This window comes from Zootoca vivipara, chromosome 14 (assembly GCF_965207765.1).
Source record: "Zootoca vivipara chromosome 14, rZooViv2.hap1.1, whole genome shotgun sequence".
Classification (NCBI taxonomy): domain Eukaryota; kingdom Metazoa; phylum Chordata; class Lepidosauria; order Squamata; family Lacertidae; genus Zootoca; species Zootoca vivipara.
Genome location: NC_142597.1, coordinates 29252838 through 29272603, shown reverse-complemented (window position 1 = coordinate 29272603; position 19766 = coordinate 29252838). Strand labels below are relative to the sequence as shown.

Genomic DNA, 19766 nt, shown 5'->3' with positions numbered 1-19766 from the left:
GCAATAGGAAGCGACAGGAAGGCAGGAATAATTTTAGACAAACAACGCCAGGAACTCTGTTTCTTTTTTAAAGTACGGTAAAAGAAAAAAAAAGAAAATGCACAAGAAAACTCCCTGGAAGTTGCTGCCACACGAGACGCAAGACCACCCTTTAGAACAGATCTTAGGTCACAAAGAGAAGCTGCTTTTTTTTGGGGGGGGGAGTGGCTTAACTGGTGAAGGAGAAACCTTTGAGCCGGCTTAGAATTGGCCATTTGCTGCACCTACCATGAGTAGGGCCGTAGCTCAGTGGTGGAAAACTTGCCTTGCATACAGAAGGTTCCAGGTTCAATCCCTGGTATCTCCAGGTAGGGCAGGCAGAGAAATTTGCTTGAAACCCTGGAAAACCACTGCCAGTCAGTGTGGAAAAGACTGAGGTGGAGGGAACAATTTGTCTATGTCTACAGCCATAGATGTCTACAGGAGGGCCAGGGTGGTGTAGTGATTCAGACCCTCCAAGTGTCCCTATTTTCCAGAGGTGTCCCTAATTTTGAGAAGCCATCCCGATTTGATCCAGGAATGTCCTGCTTTTCCTTAGGCCGTTCCTATTTTCATTAGAAACGTTTGAGGGTATGGGGTTATCCAGTGCTTTCCCCCCCTTCTAAATAAATGTTTAGGGATACTCTCATTTTCCTACTCATATTAAAATACTGCCCCTCAATGAGGCCAAACTTAGATTCACAAAATGTTTAGGGGTATGCGTACCCCTGCGTACCCCCAGAAAAAAAGCACTGGAGTTATCCGACCCCCGAGCCGCCTGAAGGCAATCCTGTATAGGGAAGTGGTTTTTTTTTAAAAAAAGTGTTTAATGTTTTATTATGTTTTTATATATGTTGGAAGCTGCCCAGAGTGGCTGGGGCAACCCAATAACATGTGTGGGGTTGAAATAGTAAAAGTATCTTTATGGAATGGGACGTTCCTATTTTTATCAGATAAATGTTGGAGGGTTTGGTGGTTTAAACCAGGCATCCCCAAACTTTGGCCCTCCAAATGCTTTGGACTACAATTCCCATCTTCCCCAACCACTGGTCCTGTTAGCTAGGGATCATGGGACTTGTAGGCCAAAACATCTGGAGGGCCACAGTTTGGGGATGCCTGGTTTAGGGTGTTGGACTAGGACCTTGGAGACTAGGGTTCAAAACCCCAGTCAGCCATGAAGCCAGCCAGTGTTTCTCAGCCTAGCCTACCTCACTGGGCTGTTGTGGGGAAGAAATGGAGAGAGGGAGACCTCCATGGAGGCAAGGTGGGATATAGATGCAATGATAATACGTATGATCAGTGTGGTGGTCTGGGCTGCCAGGGTATTGGGATCTTGGGAGCTGCCCAAGGATGCTGTCGTCTGCTGCCAAGTCTGGCTCCTTCCCTGTCTTCTGACCTCAGGGCAGATCAGGCATAGGCAAACTCCGGCCCTCCAGATGTTTGGGACTACAATTCCCATCATCCCTGACTCCTCTTCTTCTTCTTTGGCGATCACTCGTAGCCAAGTAAGATTATCTTCCATAAACATGGTTTTAACCATGAGTCCGTAAGTGACTGTGGAGGCCAATTCTGGATCCACACGTCCTTCCACAGTGGGGACATTGGTTTCTGGGTGGCAGTTGATCACAGTGTGGATTTGCCAAGAGTGCCTTCCTCTTAGCACGTTTCTCCCTTGCGTCCTGAGTTCAAGTGTCTTCAAAGCCCATCACACCTTTGGTAAAGGCTGTTCTCCAACTACAGCACTCGCACGCCAGTGTTTCCCAGTTGTCAGTTTTTATCCCTGACTACTGGGCCTGTTAGCTAGGGATGATGGGAATTGTAATCCCAAACATCTGGAGGGCAGGAGTTTGCCTATGCCTGGGGTAGATCTTAGATCAAGTGCGGGGAGGCAGCCAGGGCTGCGGCAGAGACGGCGGGGTGCAATCCTACCACCACACTCCCCCACTGCCATGCATTGCTTTCCCACATTTCCATTGCTCCAAAATCTTCTGATATTTCTTTGGCTCCATATGTATATTCATGGCTATATATTTCAGGAAAGAGTGCATTCAAGCCATGTCTCTGAGCACTTTTTGGGGCCCGGAATGCCAAGCAGGATTAATCCAGAAACTGACTAATGCTTCAGGAGAGGATTCCCACGCAGGCTCAGCTTCCACCGATATCAGAAGTTATTAGGATCAAGCCCTGCAAGTGCGACATGCGAAAGTCTGGCAACCACAACATTCCCCAGGCGGGGAAATCGCACTGACTGTCTACAGCTCACCACGGAGTCAGAATCCTCAAGCAACAAAACTGCCAATGCTGGCCTTGGAAGAATCCCACCGTGGAGCATGGCTACCGGTAACTGGATGTCATCACAAATGTCAAGATGATCCAGAAGGGTCAACGCAAGCAAACCGGGAAGATTGACGGACGTGTGCGTTGCTGGGAACCCTTTGGCCCAGTTGCCCTTAGTAGCCCCAAGTGCACAACAGGCAACTTTGAGAGGGGAGGGAGATGGGCACTGCAGAGTTGCCTCCAGCACTCGCCCTACTCAGAGTAGAATCATAGAAGTGTAGGGCTGGAAGGGACCCTGAGGATCATTCTAGTAGTTCAGGGGTCCCCAGACTTACCGGCGTTTGGGCCGGTTCCCACCGCGCCGATCGCGCGGCGGGCCGGAGGGCGGGGGAGCGCGCGCCTGTGCGGGCCGGCGGGCGGGGGAGCGCGCGCCTGTGCGGGCCAGCGGGCGGGGGAGCGCGCGCCTGTGCGGGCCAGCGGGCGGGGGAGTGTGCGCCTGTGCGCATGCGCGCGGGCGCTTACTGGCGCGGCGGCGCGCTTCCAGGGTGGAAAAAGCGCTGAAAATCCGTTGTGCGCATGCGTATGGGCCTCCCCCAACCCGGAAGTGCACCAGAAATGACCTCTTCCGGGTCGGGAGAGGCCCATACGCATGCGCACAAAGGATTTTCGGCGCTTTTTTCCCGATCCGGAAGAGCGCTGCCGCGCCGCGCGCCGTAAGAGCGGGCGGCGGGCGGCGGGGGTCCTCGCGGGCCGGATTGGCAGGCCAATTGGGCCGCATCCGGCCCCCGGGCCGTAGTCTGGGGACCCCTGTAGTAGTTTAACCTCCTGCAATGCAGGAAAGTGCAGCTGCCCCATATGGGGATCGAACCTGCAACCTTGGCATTATCAGCTCTAACCAACTGAGCTATATGATGCTGTATGAGCTGCAATGCTTTTTCCTCCTAGAAAAACAGGCGTCGGTACTCACCATGAAGTTGTTACATTTTTTAACAACAAAAAGAGGTGCCAGTACTGCGTACCCTTGAGCACCCCCTTAAAAAAGCATTGGCTATATGGGGCATCATTTAGCCCAACAGCCTTGTAATGCAGGAATCACTGCTTAAGAATCCCTGACAGATAACTCCCTGGGGTGGGGTGGGGGGTGATTATTGTTTTGCTTGTTACTACGCTATGTGTTTTTGTATTTTTATATTGTAAAGTGACCTGTGATCCTCGGTTGAAGGGCAGTATATAAATTTAATTAATAAATAAGGTAGTGGGCATGCCTAACTTAGGTTCATTTATTTCAATGGGTCTACTCTAAGTAGAACTTAATTGGACTTAATTGGATGGATACCAACCCAACTTAATTGGATGGATACCAGGAACTTAATTGGATGGATACCAGGAAAAGACCCTGATGTTGGGAAAGATTGAGGGCACAAGGAGAAGGGGACGACAGAGGACAAGATGGTTGGACAGTGTTCTCGAAGCTACAAACATGAGTTTGACCAAACTGCGGGAGGCAGTGCAAGACAGGAGTGCCTGGCGTGCTATGGTCCATGGGGTTACGAAGAGTCGGACACGACTAAACGACTAAACAACAACAACCAACCCATGGGTCTACTCCAGGCATCCCCAAACTTCAGCCCTCCAGATGTTTTGGACTACAATTCCCATCATCCCTGACCACTGGTCCTGTTAGCTAGGGATCATGGGAGTTGTAGGCCAAAACATCTGGAGGGCCACAGTTTGGGGATGCCTGGTCTACTCCCATGTTGCAGAAAGGTGTTTGTTTGTTTGTTTGTTTGTTTGTTTGTTTGTTTGTACCCGTTGCCTGGCTACAGAAACGCACTGCATAATTCAGAGAAGTGCAAATCTTAAAGGAGGGCTGGGTTTCGACGCGTGAATTGTGTCAGAAAACGAGAATGAGTCACCCTATGGCGTGTGTGCAAAAACCATCAAACACAGCCTGTAAAAACCACCACAATGTGTTTCCCCCACCCCACCCCACCCCACTGCTAACCCCAAGAGCAAGCAGGACAATGTCACCACTGGCCACCAAGATCGGGCTTAAACAAGCAGGTCTTTCAGAAATAATATGGCACGCATGGGCGTAGCCAAGTGGGGGACAGCTGCCCCCCTAAATCAATAAAATTAAAGATACATAGCAAACTGAGGTTATGCCCCCTCTAACAAAAGGCCTGCCCCCCCCAAACCAAAAATCCTGGCTACAACTCTTGTTTGTCATCTATGGAAATAAAAGGTGTAACAAGGAAACAGCTTGTGGGGGGTGATAATGGGGGAGGCCAGAGCACCACAGTTGCCTAGATGGGGCCAGACCTTGGGACAGCTGAGTTCAGGGGAAGGAAACTCTCTTTCCTGTTATCCCAAAATAATAGCGGGCTCAGCAGACCTTCTGCCAATGACGTGTTCTGCATTCTCTCCTGGCTTCTGAGGCTCTTCTGCCTCACGCGAGAAACACCTCAACACAACCAGGACCTTATTTTCTTTGAGTGCCATCCCACAGGGAGTCCTCAGCTCTGGGCTCTGCAAAGTCCCCCTGGGCATTCAGAAATCTACCAGGTTCCAACTAGTTTACCAGGACCCTTCTTTTGAAGTGTGTATTTAGACTCAGGGCTGTGTCTAGTGTTTTCCGTCCACTTGCTCAGGGGCTGTTGAGCCAGCAGGCAAGGGAGGTTTTAATACGTTATGCCATGTAGAAATCTGATGTGACCATTGTGCTAGCATGAAATTGTGCTACAAATTGTGCAATCTATCGTGCGACAAGGTTACCAGCAAACTGCTCGTCCATCCTCTTGCACAACTGGTGCAAGACATTTCACCGGGGGAAGGAGGATCCCACTAAGGGCCTTTAACAGGCATAGGCAAACTTGGCCCTCCAGATGTTTTGGGACTACAATTCGCATCATCCCCTGACCACTGGTCCTGCTAGCTAGGGATCATGGGAGTTGTAGGCCAAAAAACATCTGGAGAGCCGAGTTTGCCTACCAGTATGCCTTGGGTACAACCCCATGTAAATTGGCAGAGGCAACATTTGTACAAATTTGTCTCCTCTCTTGCACTCTTTGTTTCATAACCCATTTCCTCTTCCTTGGCAATGGCCACTCGATTGCTAACTCTTGAAACTGCAAAGATGGGGTTTGTGGAAATAGCCAACACCAGGTCTGTGGGCACATCAGGGGGTGGATCTTCAGGGTACATGGCAGAGCCTGGAGGTGATGCCCAGTGGCTGGGGGCAGATTAGAAGTGAAGCCCAATGTTGTTGCACATGTCTGGGTACAGACCCCAGCACAAAAGCACTCTGTACATTGAAGACACCCTTTTCTGAGAGGAGGCAGAAAGGCTTTCCCTTTACTGGCAGCTGCCCCCAAAGCAAAGGAATCAGAAAACCACCCCCCACCCTGGTTGACTGGCAGCTCCCAGTGTGAGGGTCACACCCTGCAGAGATCTCATGTTCCTCAGAATTGCTCCTTGACGGAGGCTGCTCACATCTTCAGACGTGAGTCACCGGTCTGAGCGGTCTATGCTTGCAATGGAAGGCAATGTGAAACTCACAGCATCCCTTGCCTTTCACATGACTCAAGACCGACACCCCGAGATCCTTCTTGCATGAGCACCAATAAAAAGGAGGAGGTTACCCTGAATGCCTATCCCCACACCAAGGCATGTGTGAAGTGAGCTATCAGGTGCTGAGATATCAAGGGGTGAAATCCACGCATGAGCCAAGCCCAACGTCCAAGTCCATTTCTTTAAGTTCACTTAGAAAACCAGGAAGTTTGAGTTATCAAAGGATTAGTTACAGGTAGGTAGCCGTGTTGGTCTGAGTCAAAGCAAAATAAAAAAATTCCTTCAGTAGCACCTTAAAGACCAACTAAGTTTTTATTTTGGTATGAGCTTTCGTGTGCATGCACACTTCTTCAGATACCTGAAGAAGTGTGCATGCACACGGAAGCTCATACCAAAATAAAAACTTAGTTGGTCTTTAAGGTGCTACTGAAGGAATTATCAAAGGATGCTTGTGTTCAAGCTTGTATCTTGTTTCATAGAATTGTAGGGTTGAAAGGGATCCAAAGGGTCATCCAGTCTAACCCCTTGCAATGCAGATTTGGAAAGTACAGATTATGTAGGATTGCCTTCAAATACACACTGAATCAAATTTCTCTCGCATCTCCAGCCAAGTGCAGAAGTCTCCTTACTCTGAAGTCTGGAACTTATTCATAGAATCACAGACTTGCAGAGTTGGATGTGATCTTGAGGATCATCTAGTCCAACCCCCTGCAATGCAGGAATATGCAGCTATACCATGCAGGGATTGAACCTGCAACCTTGACGTTATCAGCACCATGCTCCAACCACCCAAGCTAGTGCTCACAGAATTGAATCCGCTGTTTATTCTGAATGTTTAAACTCAGTTGATTTGAACCCTGGCTGAGATCGGTTCATTCCCTGCCTTGTGTTGCCTCCCCACCCAAATACTGTGCCCAGCAGACCCTTCCTTACCATCACAGCAGGGCGGGCCAGAGGATAGGGGGCTGGGCTTCCAATAGTCGTATCCATATAGTAACTCATCATCTTTGAGGCACCTGCAGAAATGGGAAAGGGCCTGTTAAACAAATTCCCAAGAGATGGACATGATGCAGAAGGTGGATTATCTTGTCTGCGTTGCCTTTAGGCTGCAGCCAGTGTTCTCTGTCTGCTGGTCCAAAGAACCTTATGTAGAGTGGGAGGTTGGGTTGTAATGTTGTGCAACAGAGGAACTTAACACATCAGTCTGTTGTGCAACAAAATTACCAGCAACCTGTTTATGCATTGTCTTGCGCAACAACATCCCATTAGTGCAAAACCTTTCACCAGCAGAACAAGGTGAACATGACTTTAACTTAGTACTAAATTAGAGATAACCTTCTGTTCATTGGACACAGGCTTCCAAAAAGATGAGGTTGCTGGTATTATTATTATTATTATTAAATTGCTTTTTACAGATCGCCTCAAATCAACTTACAAAATATTAAAATGCATAGCAACTGAAACATTTAAAATTCATAACATGGAGTAAAATATAAAAACATTAAAGTGTACATCAACCATAATAAAATGAATCTGATTCTACCAAGAGCTGAACTCCAAACCAGGCCAGGATTATACTACATTATGATTAAATGAATATCCAAACACCTGAATGTTTTGGCCTGGGAGATAATGTTGCCGATGTTGACCCCAGGTGAGTTTCCCTGGAAAGAGTGTTCTGTAATTGGGGAGCTACCACTGAAAAGACTCTTTCTTTCATTGCCAATGCCACCCTTCATAACTCCCTCACCAGAGACACACAGACAATGGCTTCTGGTGACACATGTAGGGTTCAGGTAAGTTTGTAAGGAAAGTGGTTTGGGGCCCCCAAGCTAAAGAATCAAGATGGCGGACTGAACCTTAAAAAACTTCCCTGGTTTCTTAGAATACTAAACAATGCAGGGAATGAGTCTGCTAGTATATTCCCCTCCGTCTCTCAATGGCAGAAGTTTGAGTGCAGTGTCAACTTGATATTTTTGTGAACAAACAAAACACGGTCATTTTTCATCATTTCAAAGCCCCATCCCCAGCAATATTTGAGACTCTCAGCTCTGAAGGAAACTGGGGAGTTCATTAAAGCTCAAAGGGAAAGCAGATTTCAATTTATTAGGATGATGGGGGCAATTCAAAAAAAGAAAACAAATCCTTATGGTTGATTGTGACATGAAACAGCTGGCAAGAAAGGCAGAAACTGGTAGTTTCATTTCTTTCTCTGAAGGGTTAGAAATATCTCAATTTAAGCATCTTGAACTCCTCTCACTGATGGATGGATGGATGGATGGATGGATATTCCTGAGATTATACAAACAATAAAGAAAGCAGTGAGACATGCAATAGTATGAAAGCATGCAGAGCTCTGGCAAAATGTGCACCATCTATGTAAGTAACAAATATTTCAACTACAAAAGAAGAACACACAAACAAAATATCCCACTGCTAAGCCATGGTCATTGAAAGCCACTTTAACTAGCTCCTCAGTTATAGGGAAGGCTGAAGTTGGCTGCTTGGAGGAACCAGCAGGAGGAAGATCCAGCGCTGAGGTCAATCCAACCACCAGGGAAGGATTCCAGTGAATTCCAGGCTATGATAGGCTGACAGGGAGAGTGGTGATGCGTCTGGACTACAACTCCCATGATCCCTGACCAGTGGCCACATGGGCTAGGGCTGATGGGAGTTGAAGTCCAACAACATCTGGAAGGCTACATGTTCTCCATCCCGGATTTAACATCTTTGCCCACCCCTGGAACACAGGGAACAGTTGAGTTCAATGAGATTGCAGCCCAGATAGGTTTTTGGATTTACATCTGAACTGTAGATGCTGGACTGTATTCAACTAACTTTTATTCAGGGTAGACCCACCTGAAATTAATGGTCATGACTAACTCCAGTCTATTAATTTAAATAGGTCTACTCTGAGTAAGTTTGTTGAGTGCAATTCTTATAGAAAACATTTGGATGGTCTGAAGCTTTAATACTGAATCCTGTATACCAGCAGAGTTCTCATATTTGCATGGTGGGCTAAATGTGGGCAACTCCACCAAGACCTTCTTGATCTCTAAACCTTTTGCTGACACTGACCATAACTAGTAGGCTTTCTACCATTCTATGATTCGAACTACTAGAACAACAAGCCAGCTTTAGCAAAGAATGGGGATTGCTCTGCAGCTGACCTTTGTCAAAACTTTTTGGCCTTTTGGTGTCTTGGTGCAAGTAAACAAATACTGTACTGTACAAACTGTACTGTACTGTACTGTACTGTACTGTACTGTACTGTACAAACTGATGGCAGAAAGTGAGGAGGAATTAAAGAACCTTTTAATGAGGGTGAAAGAGGAGAGCGCAAAATATGGTCTGAAGCTCAACGTCAAAAAAAACCAAGAGCATGGCCACTGGTCCCATCACCTCCTGGCAAATAGAAGGGGAAGAAATGGAGGCAGTGAGAGATTTTACTTTCTTGGGTTCCATGATCACTGCAGATGGTGACAGCAGTCACGAAATTAAAACAAGCCTGCTTCTTGGGAGAAAAGCAATGACAAACCTATCTTAAAAAGCAGAGACATCACCATGCCGACAAAGGTCCGTATAGTTAAAGCTATGGTTTTCCCAGTAGTGATGTATGGAAGTGAGAGCTGGACCATAAAGAAGGCTGATCGCCGAAGAATTGATGCTTTTGAATTATGGTGCTGGAGGAGACTCTTGAGATTCCCATAGACTGCAAGAAGATCAAACCTATCCATTCTGAAGCAAATCAGCCCTGAGTGCTCACTGGAAGGACAGATCGTGAAGCTGAGGCTCCAATACTTTTGCCACCTCATGAGAAGAGAAGACTCCCTGGAAAAGACCCTGATGTTGGGAAAGATGGAGGGCACAAGGAGAAGGGGACGACAGAGGACGAGATGGTTGGACAGTGTTCTCGAAGCTACGAACATGAGTTTGACCAAACTGTGGGAGGCAGTGGAAGACAGGAGTGCCTGGCGTGCTATGGTCCATGGGGTCACGAAGAGTCGGGCATGACTGAACAACAACACAGTTACAAACAGATAGCTGAGCTGGCGACTGTGCAAAAAGTGAAGTGGAGCATGTAAAGCAAAATCTTTATAAATGTCCTAGCACGATCACCCACACCCCTGGGATTTAGACAAGCTAATCAGATATGGTGGTAGTAATACAGTAATCCTAATAACAACAGGTAGTATAGAATGATGTTCTACTCAAAACTAATGAACTTAAGTTAGTCTGATCCATTAACTTCAATGGACCTTCTTTGAGCAGGATTACCATTGGCTACAACCTGCTATTCTCAAGCACATTACCTTTTAAACCTCCAAGTAAGGTAGTTCAATATTATTATCCCCACATATCACTCTATGTTGCAGGCTGGAACATGGCTTGTCATGAGCTCATTGGGGTGGCCTTAAATGAGCCCTTAGAAGTTGCAGGATTTGAATCTGGGACTTCCCAATTATCACATCAGCCTCTCAGCTGACAGGCTCCTGCCCTTTGGAATACACAACCCCAAATTGGCATCATTCCATATAAGCCCACAGTGGCCCGTTTCCACTCTGCATCTCCAACAAGCAAGCCATCCATCCTGGCCAATGAATTTGGGGAGCTACTACAGGTACAGACTCCACTCGAGCTATACACACACTAACGAGTTCTGGCTTTCTTCAATTTGATCCGGGTGTGGGGGGGGGGCTGACTTCTGCTTATAAAATCCCATATCCTGCCTTCCTCTGTTCACCATTAGCCTCTGAGAACATGAGAGGCAGGGGCTATGAAGGTGTAATTAGTTTTGGCAAACATCACAATCAACAGCAAGGAAGAGGCGGTTGGTAAAACTGACAAGGCAGGAGGTCAAGGCAAGGGCACTTGCGAGGAACCCAACAGATTGCAGGTTGTGGGTGACCATTAAAGCCGCAGAGGGCTGCTCCACTTTAGGTCTCAGTCCCAGAGTGCACAAGCTGTTGATAATTAAAGGAAGATGTGGATGGCTGAAAAGGTGCAATGGATAGCAGGGCTCTCAAGCAATTAAACCTTCTTGGCTTTTTGTTTGTTAACTGCTTGCCATTTAACCAACTAATTAACTCAGCTGAAATGAATCACAGAATTGTAGAGTTGGAAGGGACACCCAGGGTCATCTAGTCCAACACCCTACAATGCAGGAAATGTGAATGCATTTCACTCAGATAGGTGCCTCGTGGGTGGTGCTGTGGGTTAAACCACAGAGCCTAGGGCTTGCCGATCAGAAGGTCGGCGGTTCAAATCCCCACGACGGGATGAGCTCCCATTGCTCAGTTCCTGCTCCTGCCAACCTAGCAGTTCGAAAGCATGTCAAAATGCAAGTAGATAAATAGGTACCGCTCTGGCGGGAAGGTAAACGGCATTTCCATGCGCTGCTCTGGTTCGCCAGAAGCGGCTTAGTCATACTGGCCACATGACCTGGAAGCTGTACGCAAGCTCCCTCGGCCAATAAAGCAAGATGAACGCCGCAACCCCAGACTTACCTTCCAAGTCCCGGACTGCAGAATCCGGGACTGGCAGCCGTGTGACACCGGAAGTTGCGTCAACGTAACTTCCGGTGTCGCTTTGCCCTTCTATGGGCACCAAAAATGGCCGCCGCCGGCTTTGAAAGTCGCTTGTACGCATGTCAGGAAGTGCGTCAACGCAACTTCCAAAAAATGGCCGCCGCCGCCACCAGAAGTCGCGTCTATGCACTTCCGGACATGCGTAGATGCGACTTTTGAAGCCGGCGGCGGCCATTTTTTGTGCCCATAGAAGGGCAAATCGAAAAAAAAAATGGCCGCCGGCAGGAGAAAATGACGGAGAAAAACAAAAGACGAAGTGATACGGGGGACCACCGGGAAAAGGTAAGTAAAAACGGGGGTTTCCCGGGGAAAACGGGGTACTTGGCAGCTATGACCCCAGAGTCGGTCACAACTGGACCTAATGGTCAGGGGTCCCTTTACTTTTACCTTTAACATATGGTCTAAAACAGGCACCCCCAAACTGCAGCTCTCCAGATGTTTTGGCCTACAACTCCCATGATCCCTAGCTAACAGGACCAGTGGTCGGGGAAGATGGGAATTGTAGTCCAAAACATCTGGAGGGCCGAAGTTTGGGGGATGCCTGCTCTAAAACCCCACCTCTCATCATTAGGCAAAGGAAGTCCAACTTCAATATTTTGTGTTCCACACCTTCTTACAGTAACACACCAGAACCAAATACAGACTCATAGAATTAGACAAGTGCACATCTTGAACCCTCGGCAATTAATTGATTAAGGGTTTAGCTGATGATTCTACCAATTAATTGGAGTGGGAAGGGGGAGACCTGTTAGGCTACAGGCAGAAATAAATATGATGCTAAGGAAGGAGGGCAACCAAAAGGTAATGCCAGCTCAAACTCTCCAGTTTTCCACGCAAGCACATCCCATGATGATGTCCTGATGCCCTTCCCTTCCCCACCTCCACACAGCTGGCTGCCACGAGGAAGGAAACACCCCTAGTGATTACATCATTTACTAGTGATTACATCATTTACTATGCAGTTGTATGACATGACTGGGGAGAGAAAAGAGAAGAGCTTTTGTGGGGTAGTGCAGTTGGTGTGCTGGACATAACTCAGATTCACATTGTTGCTCCTGGGCTAACTTTCAGCCAGTCACCATCTTTCTGCCTAACCTACCTTGCAGGGTTGTTCTGAGGATAAATTGGAAGGGGGGGGGAGAGATCCCAGTAGGAAAGGCAGCGTTTTTTTAAAAAAATGACTTGCTGTTTTCAATGACAGCCCCTGTGACCAGCGTGATATCTGTTTCCAGTCTTCACCTTTGGTGAATTTTATATATCTAAATTTAAAACTTATTAAATTTTAGATTAATTTTCCCAAACATTTTCACAATAACCTTCCAACCAAACACATTGTTTCATACGTTGCCTTCCCACCCTTACCTCAACGGTGTTTTTACTCAGAATCACAGAATCCTGCATTATATATTCATCTATTACAAAATGTTTCTCTATTACAATTATTTTATCATTTCTCTTCCTCTGCTTTTATCTCAAATCCTGCCTGCAATTTCATTTGACTGTAATGTTGTTGTTGTTGTTGTTTAAAAAAATAGTCCACGAAAGGCCTCCATTCTTTGGTATTCATTTCTGAACTTCTTGAATTGAAAATAATTGTGGTCTATATAACATCATTTGCAGACCAGGGGCAATGCATATCTTCAGTCAGGTCAAAGGGGCCAGCCAGGCGCAGAGTCGATGGAAAGGTTAGACCCAGTTATGGCTATGATCCTCATCAGTTTCCTACCTTTAATTACCCGCACAAGTCATCTGTCTGCAGACACCTATAAGATGAAAGTGGCAGGCCTGCAGAAGCATTGCTTCTAAGAGCCATTAAGCAAGGGGAGAAGGATCCCAGCATGATATTCAAAGCCTCCAAGGAATTGCTGCCCTTGACAGTATTTTAAAAGCGTGGTAGAATCGCACATATTATGTCTCAATCACAACCTTGTGGTGGGAAAGGTAAGAACTATTTGCCTAGGTGTAATTTTCTCTCTCTCTCTTTTTGGACGAATCACATTATCTCATGCTTCCACATTGTAGGACGAAGCTGTTCTTGTTATTAACTCTCCAGTAGGTACTTTTAAAAACAAATGACAGCTTGATTCTTCAAGCAGTCATGCTGAAGTATACGTTGCTCGCTCTCAGGTTAGCCCACCCCACAGGGTTGTTGGGAAGGCAAAATGGGGAGGGGGGAGAACCACGCACACTACAGGAGCTCGTTGGGGGGAAAGGCAGGCTATAAATGCAATAAATACATAAGTAAACTGGGAATTTAGCCTCGAAGAGTTGGAGGGCTAGTTGCGTACAATGCACCAGGTTAGAAAACAAAATGGAAAACTGCAGCTTAAAAATTCCCACAATGCTTCTCAGAAATACTGGTTATGCTGAGAGACCCTTCTTCGTAATACACTATTTTCAGACCGACAACTTTGCTCTTCTTCATTCAAGTTCCATTTTCCAGCTACTACTCCTGTCAATTGTAAGAGAAGGAGTGGAAATGGGAAGTAAGGGGGGGAGGGCATGGAGAGAATGAGGATGCTTCAAAACAGACACCAACTATATCTGCGTAAGAATCCTAAAGCATGCCATCCCATGTTGATGATTGATAAGATTAATGTTAATATTGTATAATGCAGCAATTAAGGAAAAGAATAAAAAACACCAGGGCTGGAAGGACAGGAAGTCAAAAAGAAAAATATCACTGAATGATATATTGCATGTGAAGTAAATTTGTTAAAACCTTTGAAAGATCTAATAAAAATTAATATTAAAAAGGTAATATTTTTTATTATCTCACTACTACTAATAAATAGGGTTGTATCGAAAGTTCATCCCTGGGGAGACTCATTGAAACTAATTCATCATATCCATTAACTTCAACGGGTCTACTCTGAGTAGGGGCAACACTGGACACAAACCATAGCAACTAGCACCCCAACTCTGGACACCCTGCGGCATATCCACCTACCGAGCAATGCCAAAGCTTGAAAAATTAGATTCAGCCGCTGAGCCCAGAAACAAACTTCTTCCCTCCCTGCTTTATTTGTCACCTGTACAAAGCACCTCTCCACTGCGGGAGTTGGAATGGATGCCTGACTCCAGATTGCAACGTTCCCTCCCTTCCCTGCAACCCCTTCCCCACGGACTAGTGCTGGAAGAAAAAGCGAGTCATAGGTCACAAAGCACCGTGGGCTATCAGTGCTCCCAACCTCCAAGGGTAGGGAAGCAAGAAATAGGAAGAAATTACCAAGAAGTAAAGTTTTCTACTGGCTTCCTTTGCAACTTGCCTGGGCAGAGAGTAGAGAAAAATGCTGCGCGCGGCTGGAGGAGGTTTTCTTGCTTTCCACGCCTGGCTCAGGACTCTGATCCAACTACCTGGCAGAGTCCTCTTGGCTGGGGCTAAAGAGGATGGAGCTACCGCAATGCTCCTAGCAGAGGCGCCTCTTCAAATGGAAAGAGGGGTGTGGCCAGGGCCGCAGCAGGCAAGGGGCAGCTGGATAAAGCCATCTCTCCTCTCTCCCCGCCCTCCTCCAGCAGCAGCGCAGCTAGGGAAACCGGGCGCGTTGCCACCGACAAATGCAATTAGGCAAGCCAGGAGCCCATCCAAATGAAACTGTCTTTCCGATAGAAGCCATATTGGGCGATGGGGGGGTGGGGGCAGAACAAAATAGCTCATTCGCCTGTCCCTTTCCCCTTGCCCAGGTGGACAGAGTCGTGGGAACACAGAATTGTCGAGTTGGAAAGGATCCCAGGGGTCATCTAGTCCAACCCCCTGCAATGCAGGGCCCCTCCTTCATTCTAACCTTTGCTGCTTTGCTGAACGGTTTTTTGGGTTGTTTTTTTACAGGCTTCTGTGTCTCCAAATCTCAAGTCCCAAGGGTGTTATTTACAGAGATCTGTCATTTCCCAATCACAATGTGGATGTGGATATGGTTTGGTCCAGCCAGGCCAGATTGGGTCTAATCTAGATTTACAAACTGAAGCCACAAATTGGCTTGGGGGCGGGGTCCATGCACAGGCATCTTGAGCGGTTTGGTATCATTCATAATCCAGGCTACCTCAGGAAACACCCTGACCCAAGATTATTTGGGAATAAAGGGAGACCTCCCTGCTGCTCACTTCCGTTCATTGTGAGAATAGTTCATTCATGTCCCCCTGCCTTCAGCTTCCTGTTCCTTAACTGGTTACCCATTTATAAAATGACTTGTCCTCTTATGGCCTGCTTCCACTACTAAGTTTTATCAAGGTACTTAAGATGCGCTTTAAAAACAAAAACAAACAAACCAGGGAGTTAAGGTTACCAGATCACTTTTGGCTATGATCCTGTTGACACTCACAAAGAGCTCTAAAAGTTTGATTTTGGGGGGGGGGGTGTTTCCCCTTCACAGATGCCATGCTGATTTTGGCTCAGCAAGTCTTCATTTTTGTTGCCTCTTTTTTTTATTTTAATTTTTTTCCATAAAATTTATACTTTGCTTGAATTTTCTAAAAAAGCCCATCAAAGAGATCAAACAAGAAAAAACAAACGTATTTGCAAAATACATGGATCAGACCATAAAGAAAAATATACACACTACAAAACCACTGACTTTCTGGATCAGGACCCCGCAGCTGCTTTTTCTTCACAATAGAAGCATAGATCAGGCATAGGCAAACTCAGCCCTCCTTATGTTTTGGGACTACAACTCCCATCATCCCTACCTAACAGGACCAGTGGTCAGGGATGGTGGGAGTTGTAGTCCCAAAACATCTGGAGGGATGAGTTTGCCTATGCCTGTCATAGATTCATGGAGTTGGAAGCGTCCCATGTGGCCATCTAGTCCAACCCCCCTGCAATGCAGAAATCACAGCTAAATAAATTGTAAATAAATTGTGACCTTAAGCACCCCTTTTTTGAATAGCATGCTCCCCACCCCAATTTCAAGCTAAGTGACAGACTAGAGATATTGGTGAAGCATGATTATTTGTATATCAATCAACCCAGACCTGCAAGCATCACATGCCATCCTGAGGCAGGTGTCAGGGACTAGAATCCTAGCAGGCCCTCCTTTAACAGCCCTCTGAGCTGGTAAGCGCTGGGCATCTAGGTCCCTCAGTATCCCCAAAGTGTGTCATTGCAGGAAAGCAGAGTCTTAGCCCCCAACTTGTGCCCTGGGGAGGTCTGGGAGGAGCCAATCATTTTAATTCCCCATTACATTCTAGAATGGTGCTATCCTTGGGGCATTGCATTGTGGGAAACGCCATTGGCTTCTGCACTGGTACACTTGCATTCTGCCATTGCCATCACTGGGCGGGTGGAGAGGCAGCACCGGTGGCCCTGACGGTAATGGGCTCTGGTACCTGGGATGGATGTCTGTGGGTCAAGTGCCCTTTCAAAGGCAGCAACCTCCATGGTCGATGCAAAAAGCTTTGCAGGATCCAGCCTGACAACTCTCCCCTCAAACCCACAGCCAGCGCTGTGTCGACCTGCCTTGGAAGAGGGGCAGGATTAAAATTTCAATGCTTGTTTTAGTTTTAAGGGCTGCAGCAATTAAGCTCCAGAATTTTGTATCAAAACCTCACCCCTTTCCTTCCAGATTTCCACATTTACCCATATATGGTGAAATATGCCCACGTCAGGTGGGGGTGTGCATACCATAGCTGCCAAGTTATCCCTTTTTTAAAGGGATTTTCCCTTATGCTGAATAGGCTTCCTCGCGAGAAAAGGGAAAACTTGGCAGCTATGGTGCATACACCTTCTAAGCTGACCCTGCGGATATAAAGAGCTCATCGTTCCTTACAGCTATTTTAACTCAGGAAATTATTCAAAGGGTTCTATATTCTGCCTGGCCTTTGATGCAAAGGATATTTCAGATCTGAACACCATAAGAATGGAACTTATCCAATGCTGGGTAGAAAATCTGGACATTCCTTTTCCATTTCAGGGAGAGATAACCCTGCCAGCAGCTGGGATCAAAATGCCTTTGAGGTATCCTGCCGCAGCTTCTATGAGATGGAGGCCTTTAGGACTTAGCAACCTTTTGGGCAGGATTTTTTTTTTTTGAAAAAAATTACAGCCCAAATCCTACACCCAGTTTACTCCAGAGTCAATCATCATTAAAGGAACAGGGTTCCTTCTGGAGAAATGTGTGTGGGATCATGAGCGGCATTGTTCAAGTTACGAGGGTTGTACTGGAAGTAATGAGCCACGTTTAATGAGTCTGCAGAGAATTCAGATTCATTACTTTCAGTAAGTCCTTTGTATTAAGTACTGCATTTTTTTAAAAAAAAATTTTAAACCGTATTTATATGCCAATGCACTACAGCTGTTACTCATGCAAATCACTCTATTAACATTAAAGGGAGAGTTAAATGAACTGTGAAGGAAGGGGTCTTTTGTGTGTGATTGGCTGTGATTAAGCCCAGAACACAGCCAATGGGGTGGGGCATGAGGCTTTGGCTCCACCCACTTAAGCCTGTGTGTGTGTGCGCGCGTGCACTCTCTCTCTCTCTCTCTCTCTCTCTCTCTCTCTCTCTCTCTCTCTCTCTCTCTCTCTCTCTCTCTCTCTCTGCCTCTGCCTCTGCCTCTGCCTCTGCCTCTGCCTCTGCCTCTGCCTCTGCCTTGGCCCTTGAAATGAAAAAGGATTTGAACATCTCTGAGCTAGGGACTCTGGATATTGAATCAGGATCACGAGGAGTATCAGGCTACATGAGATGGCTCCTCTTGTGTGGGTAACCTGGCCAAGGATGATCTGGAAATGTGTTACACAAATGTTGATTACTACTATTGCTATTAGTATTGCTGTTATTATTAGAGGAAGTCTGTTGGGGGGTAGGGGTACCCTTTGTCCCCTAGAAACTTTTCCACATACACATAGCCTAAAAGGACTCAACACTCCTACAAGGCTCCACACTGGAGCCCTGAATTTTGATAAATAAATTTATTTTGTGTGGTGCTGATTAACGCCAAGGTTGCAGCATCGATCCCTGTATGAGACAGCTGCATATTCCTGCATTGCAGGGGGTTGGACTAGATGATCCTCAGGGTCCCTTCCAACTCTACAGTTCTGTGATTCTATTTATATCCCACCTTTTCCCCTGACAGGGACTCAAGGCAGTTTACAGTTAAAACAGAACCAGCCAAAAACATGAAGGCAGAAGCAATCATTTTTTTAAAAAACAACAACAATTAAATCTTAACAGAATTAAAAGATATAAAGATAAATTGAACTATCTATTTGATCAGGTCCTCTGGGATAGCTCAGTCAGTAGAGCGTGAGACTCTTAATCTCAGGGTCATGGGTTTGAGTCCTACATTGGCCAAAAATCCCTCCATTGCAGGGCGTTGGAGTGGTGGCCCTCTCTGATTCTTTGAAAACATACAGCTTATTACAATGAAAACACTGACTCCTATTAACGGGTGGGAGACATTCCCCCCAAACTTTCCTCCCAAAAGCCTCTTCCTGGTTAAACACAAATCCAGCCTTATGGAAGTGGGGAGGTCAGAGAGATGGCCAGGCAACAAGTAACAGTTGTCCATCGCTTCCCCAAAGCTAGTGGAACTTCAAAGTTCACCAGAGATTTGAATCCTGCTGCGACAGAAGGGCTCAAGGAAGGAAGGTTGTTCTTCCTGTTGAAGCCAGCCCTCAGTTCCATTTCATCGTAGGGCTGTCCCTGAAATGAATCAAAGAGGTCGGTGCCAGGGGAAACATCAATGCAGCAGGTTCTTCTGTGCTCTTATCTGGACGTTAATGGCTCCTCCTCCCTATCCTGTGTTGGCATGTGGTACAGATGTTCGTCCTCTGTGCTGCCTGGCTCCACATCTGGGTGGCAGGTGTTTCTGCATCCCTGTTTGCCAGCAGATCCAAGGAAGTTGATGGCAGCGAAGCCTCCCTCTCTTCCTCCTCCCGCCCTGAAATATCAAAGAGCAGGGCGTTTGCTTTTTTTATTTATTAAATTTCTATCCCACTCTTCCTCCTAAAGGAGCCCAGAGCGGCAATCATCAGGAAGTTAAAACAAGGCCATTTAAAATAAAAACAAAAACCATATTTAAGAGCAATTTCAAAACCCAGCTAAATAAACACACATTTCAGACCAGTTTAAAAGCCATTTGGAACATATGTGTTTTTTTTAAAAAAATCTCTAGCAACTGTCATGATGACTGTTTCCCTGGAAGGTGTGCTGTTGTCCCCCCCCCTTCCCCCCCAGGGGCCGATTCTTACCCATCCAGGTCAAAAGAAGTCACGTGCTAAGAACAGAAGATGAGTCCATTTGGATCAGCCCAAAGATCCACACAGTCTTTCCTCCAAAAGTGACCAACTGAACACTTCTGGGACGCAGAGTACAAAGGCA

At 46.5% G+C, this 19766-nt stretch overlaps 1 protein-coding gene across 2 annotated transcripts in view; it reads right to left on the bottom strand.

The window, feature by feature from the left end:
- Positions 1–14857, bottom strand: part of ETS1 (ETS proto-oncogene 1, transcription factor) — a 112738-nt gene extending 97881 nt beyond the window's left edge. The window contains exons 1-2 of one of the 2 annotated variants that reach the window (XM_035138940.3): positions 14723–14857; positions 6799–6881 (exon numbers count right to left, since the gene is read on the bottom strand). In XM_035138940.3, the coding sequence (XP_034994831.1) occupies positions 6799–6870 (72 nt within the window). In that variant the 5' untranslated portion in view covers positions 6871–6881; positions 14723–14857. Of the gene's footprint in view, positions 1–6798; positions 6882–14682 lie in introns of both variants that reach the window. The other variant, XM_060268403.2, reaches the window with a different exon arrangement.
- Between the last annotated feature and the right edge of the window lie 4909 nt (positions 14858–19766).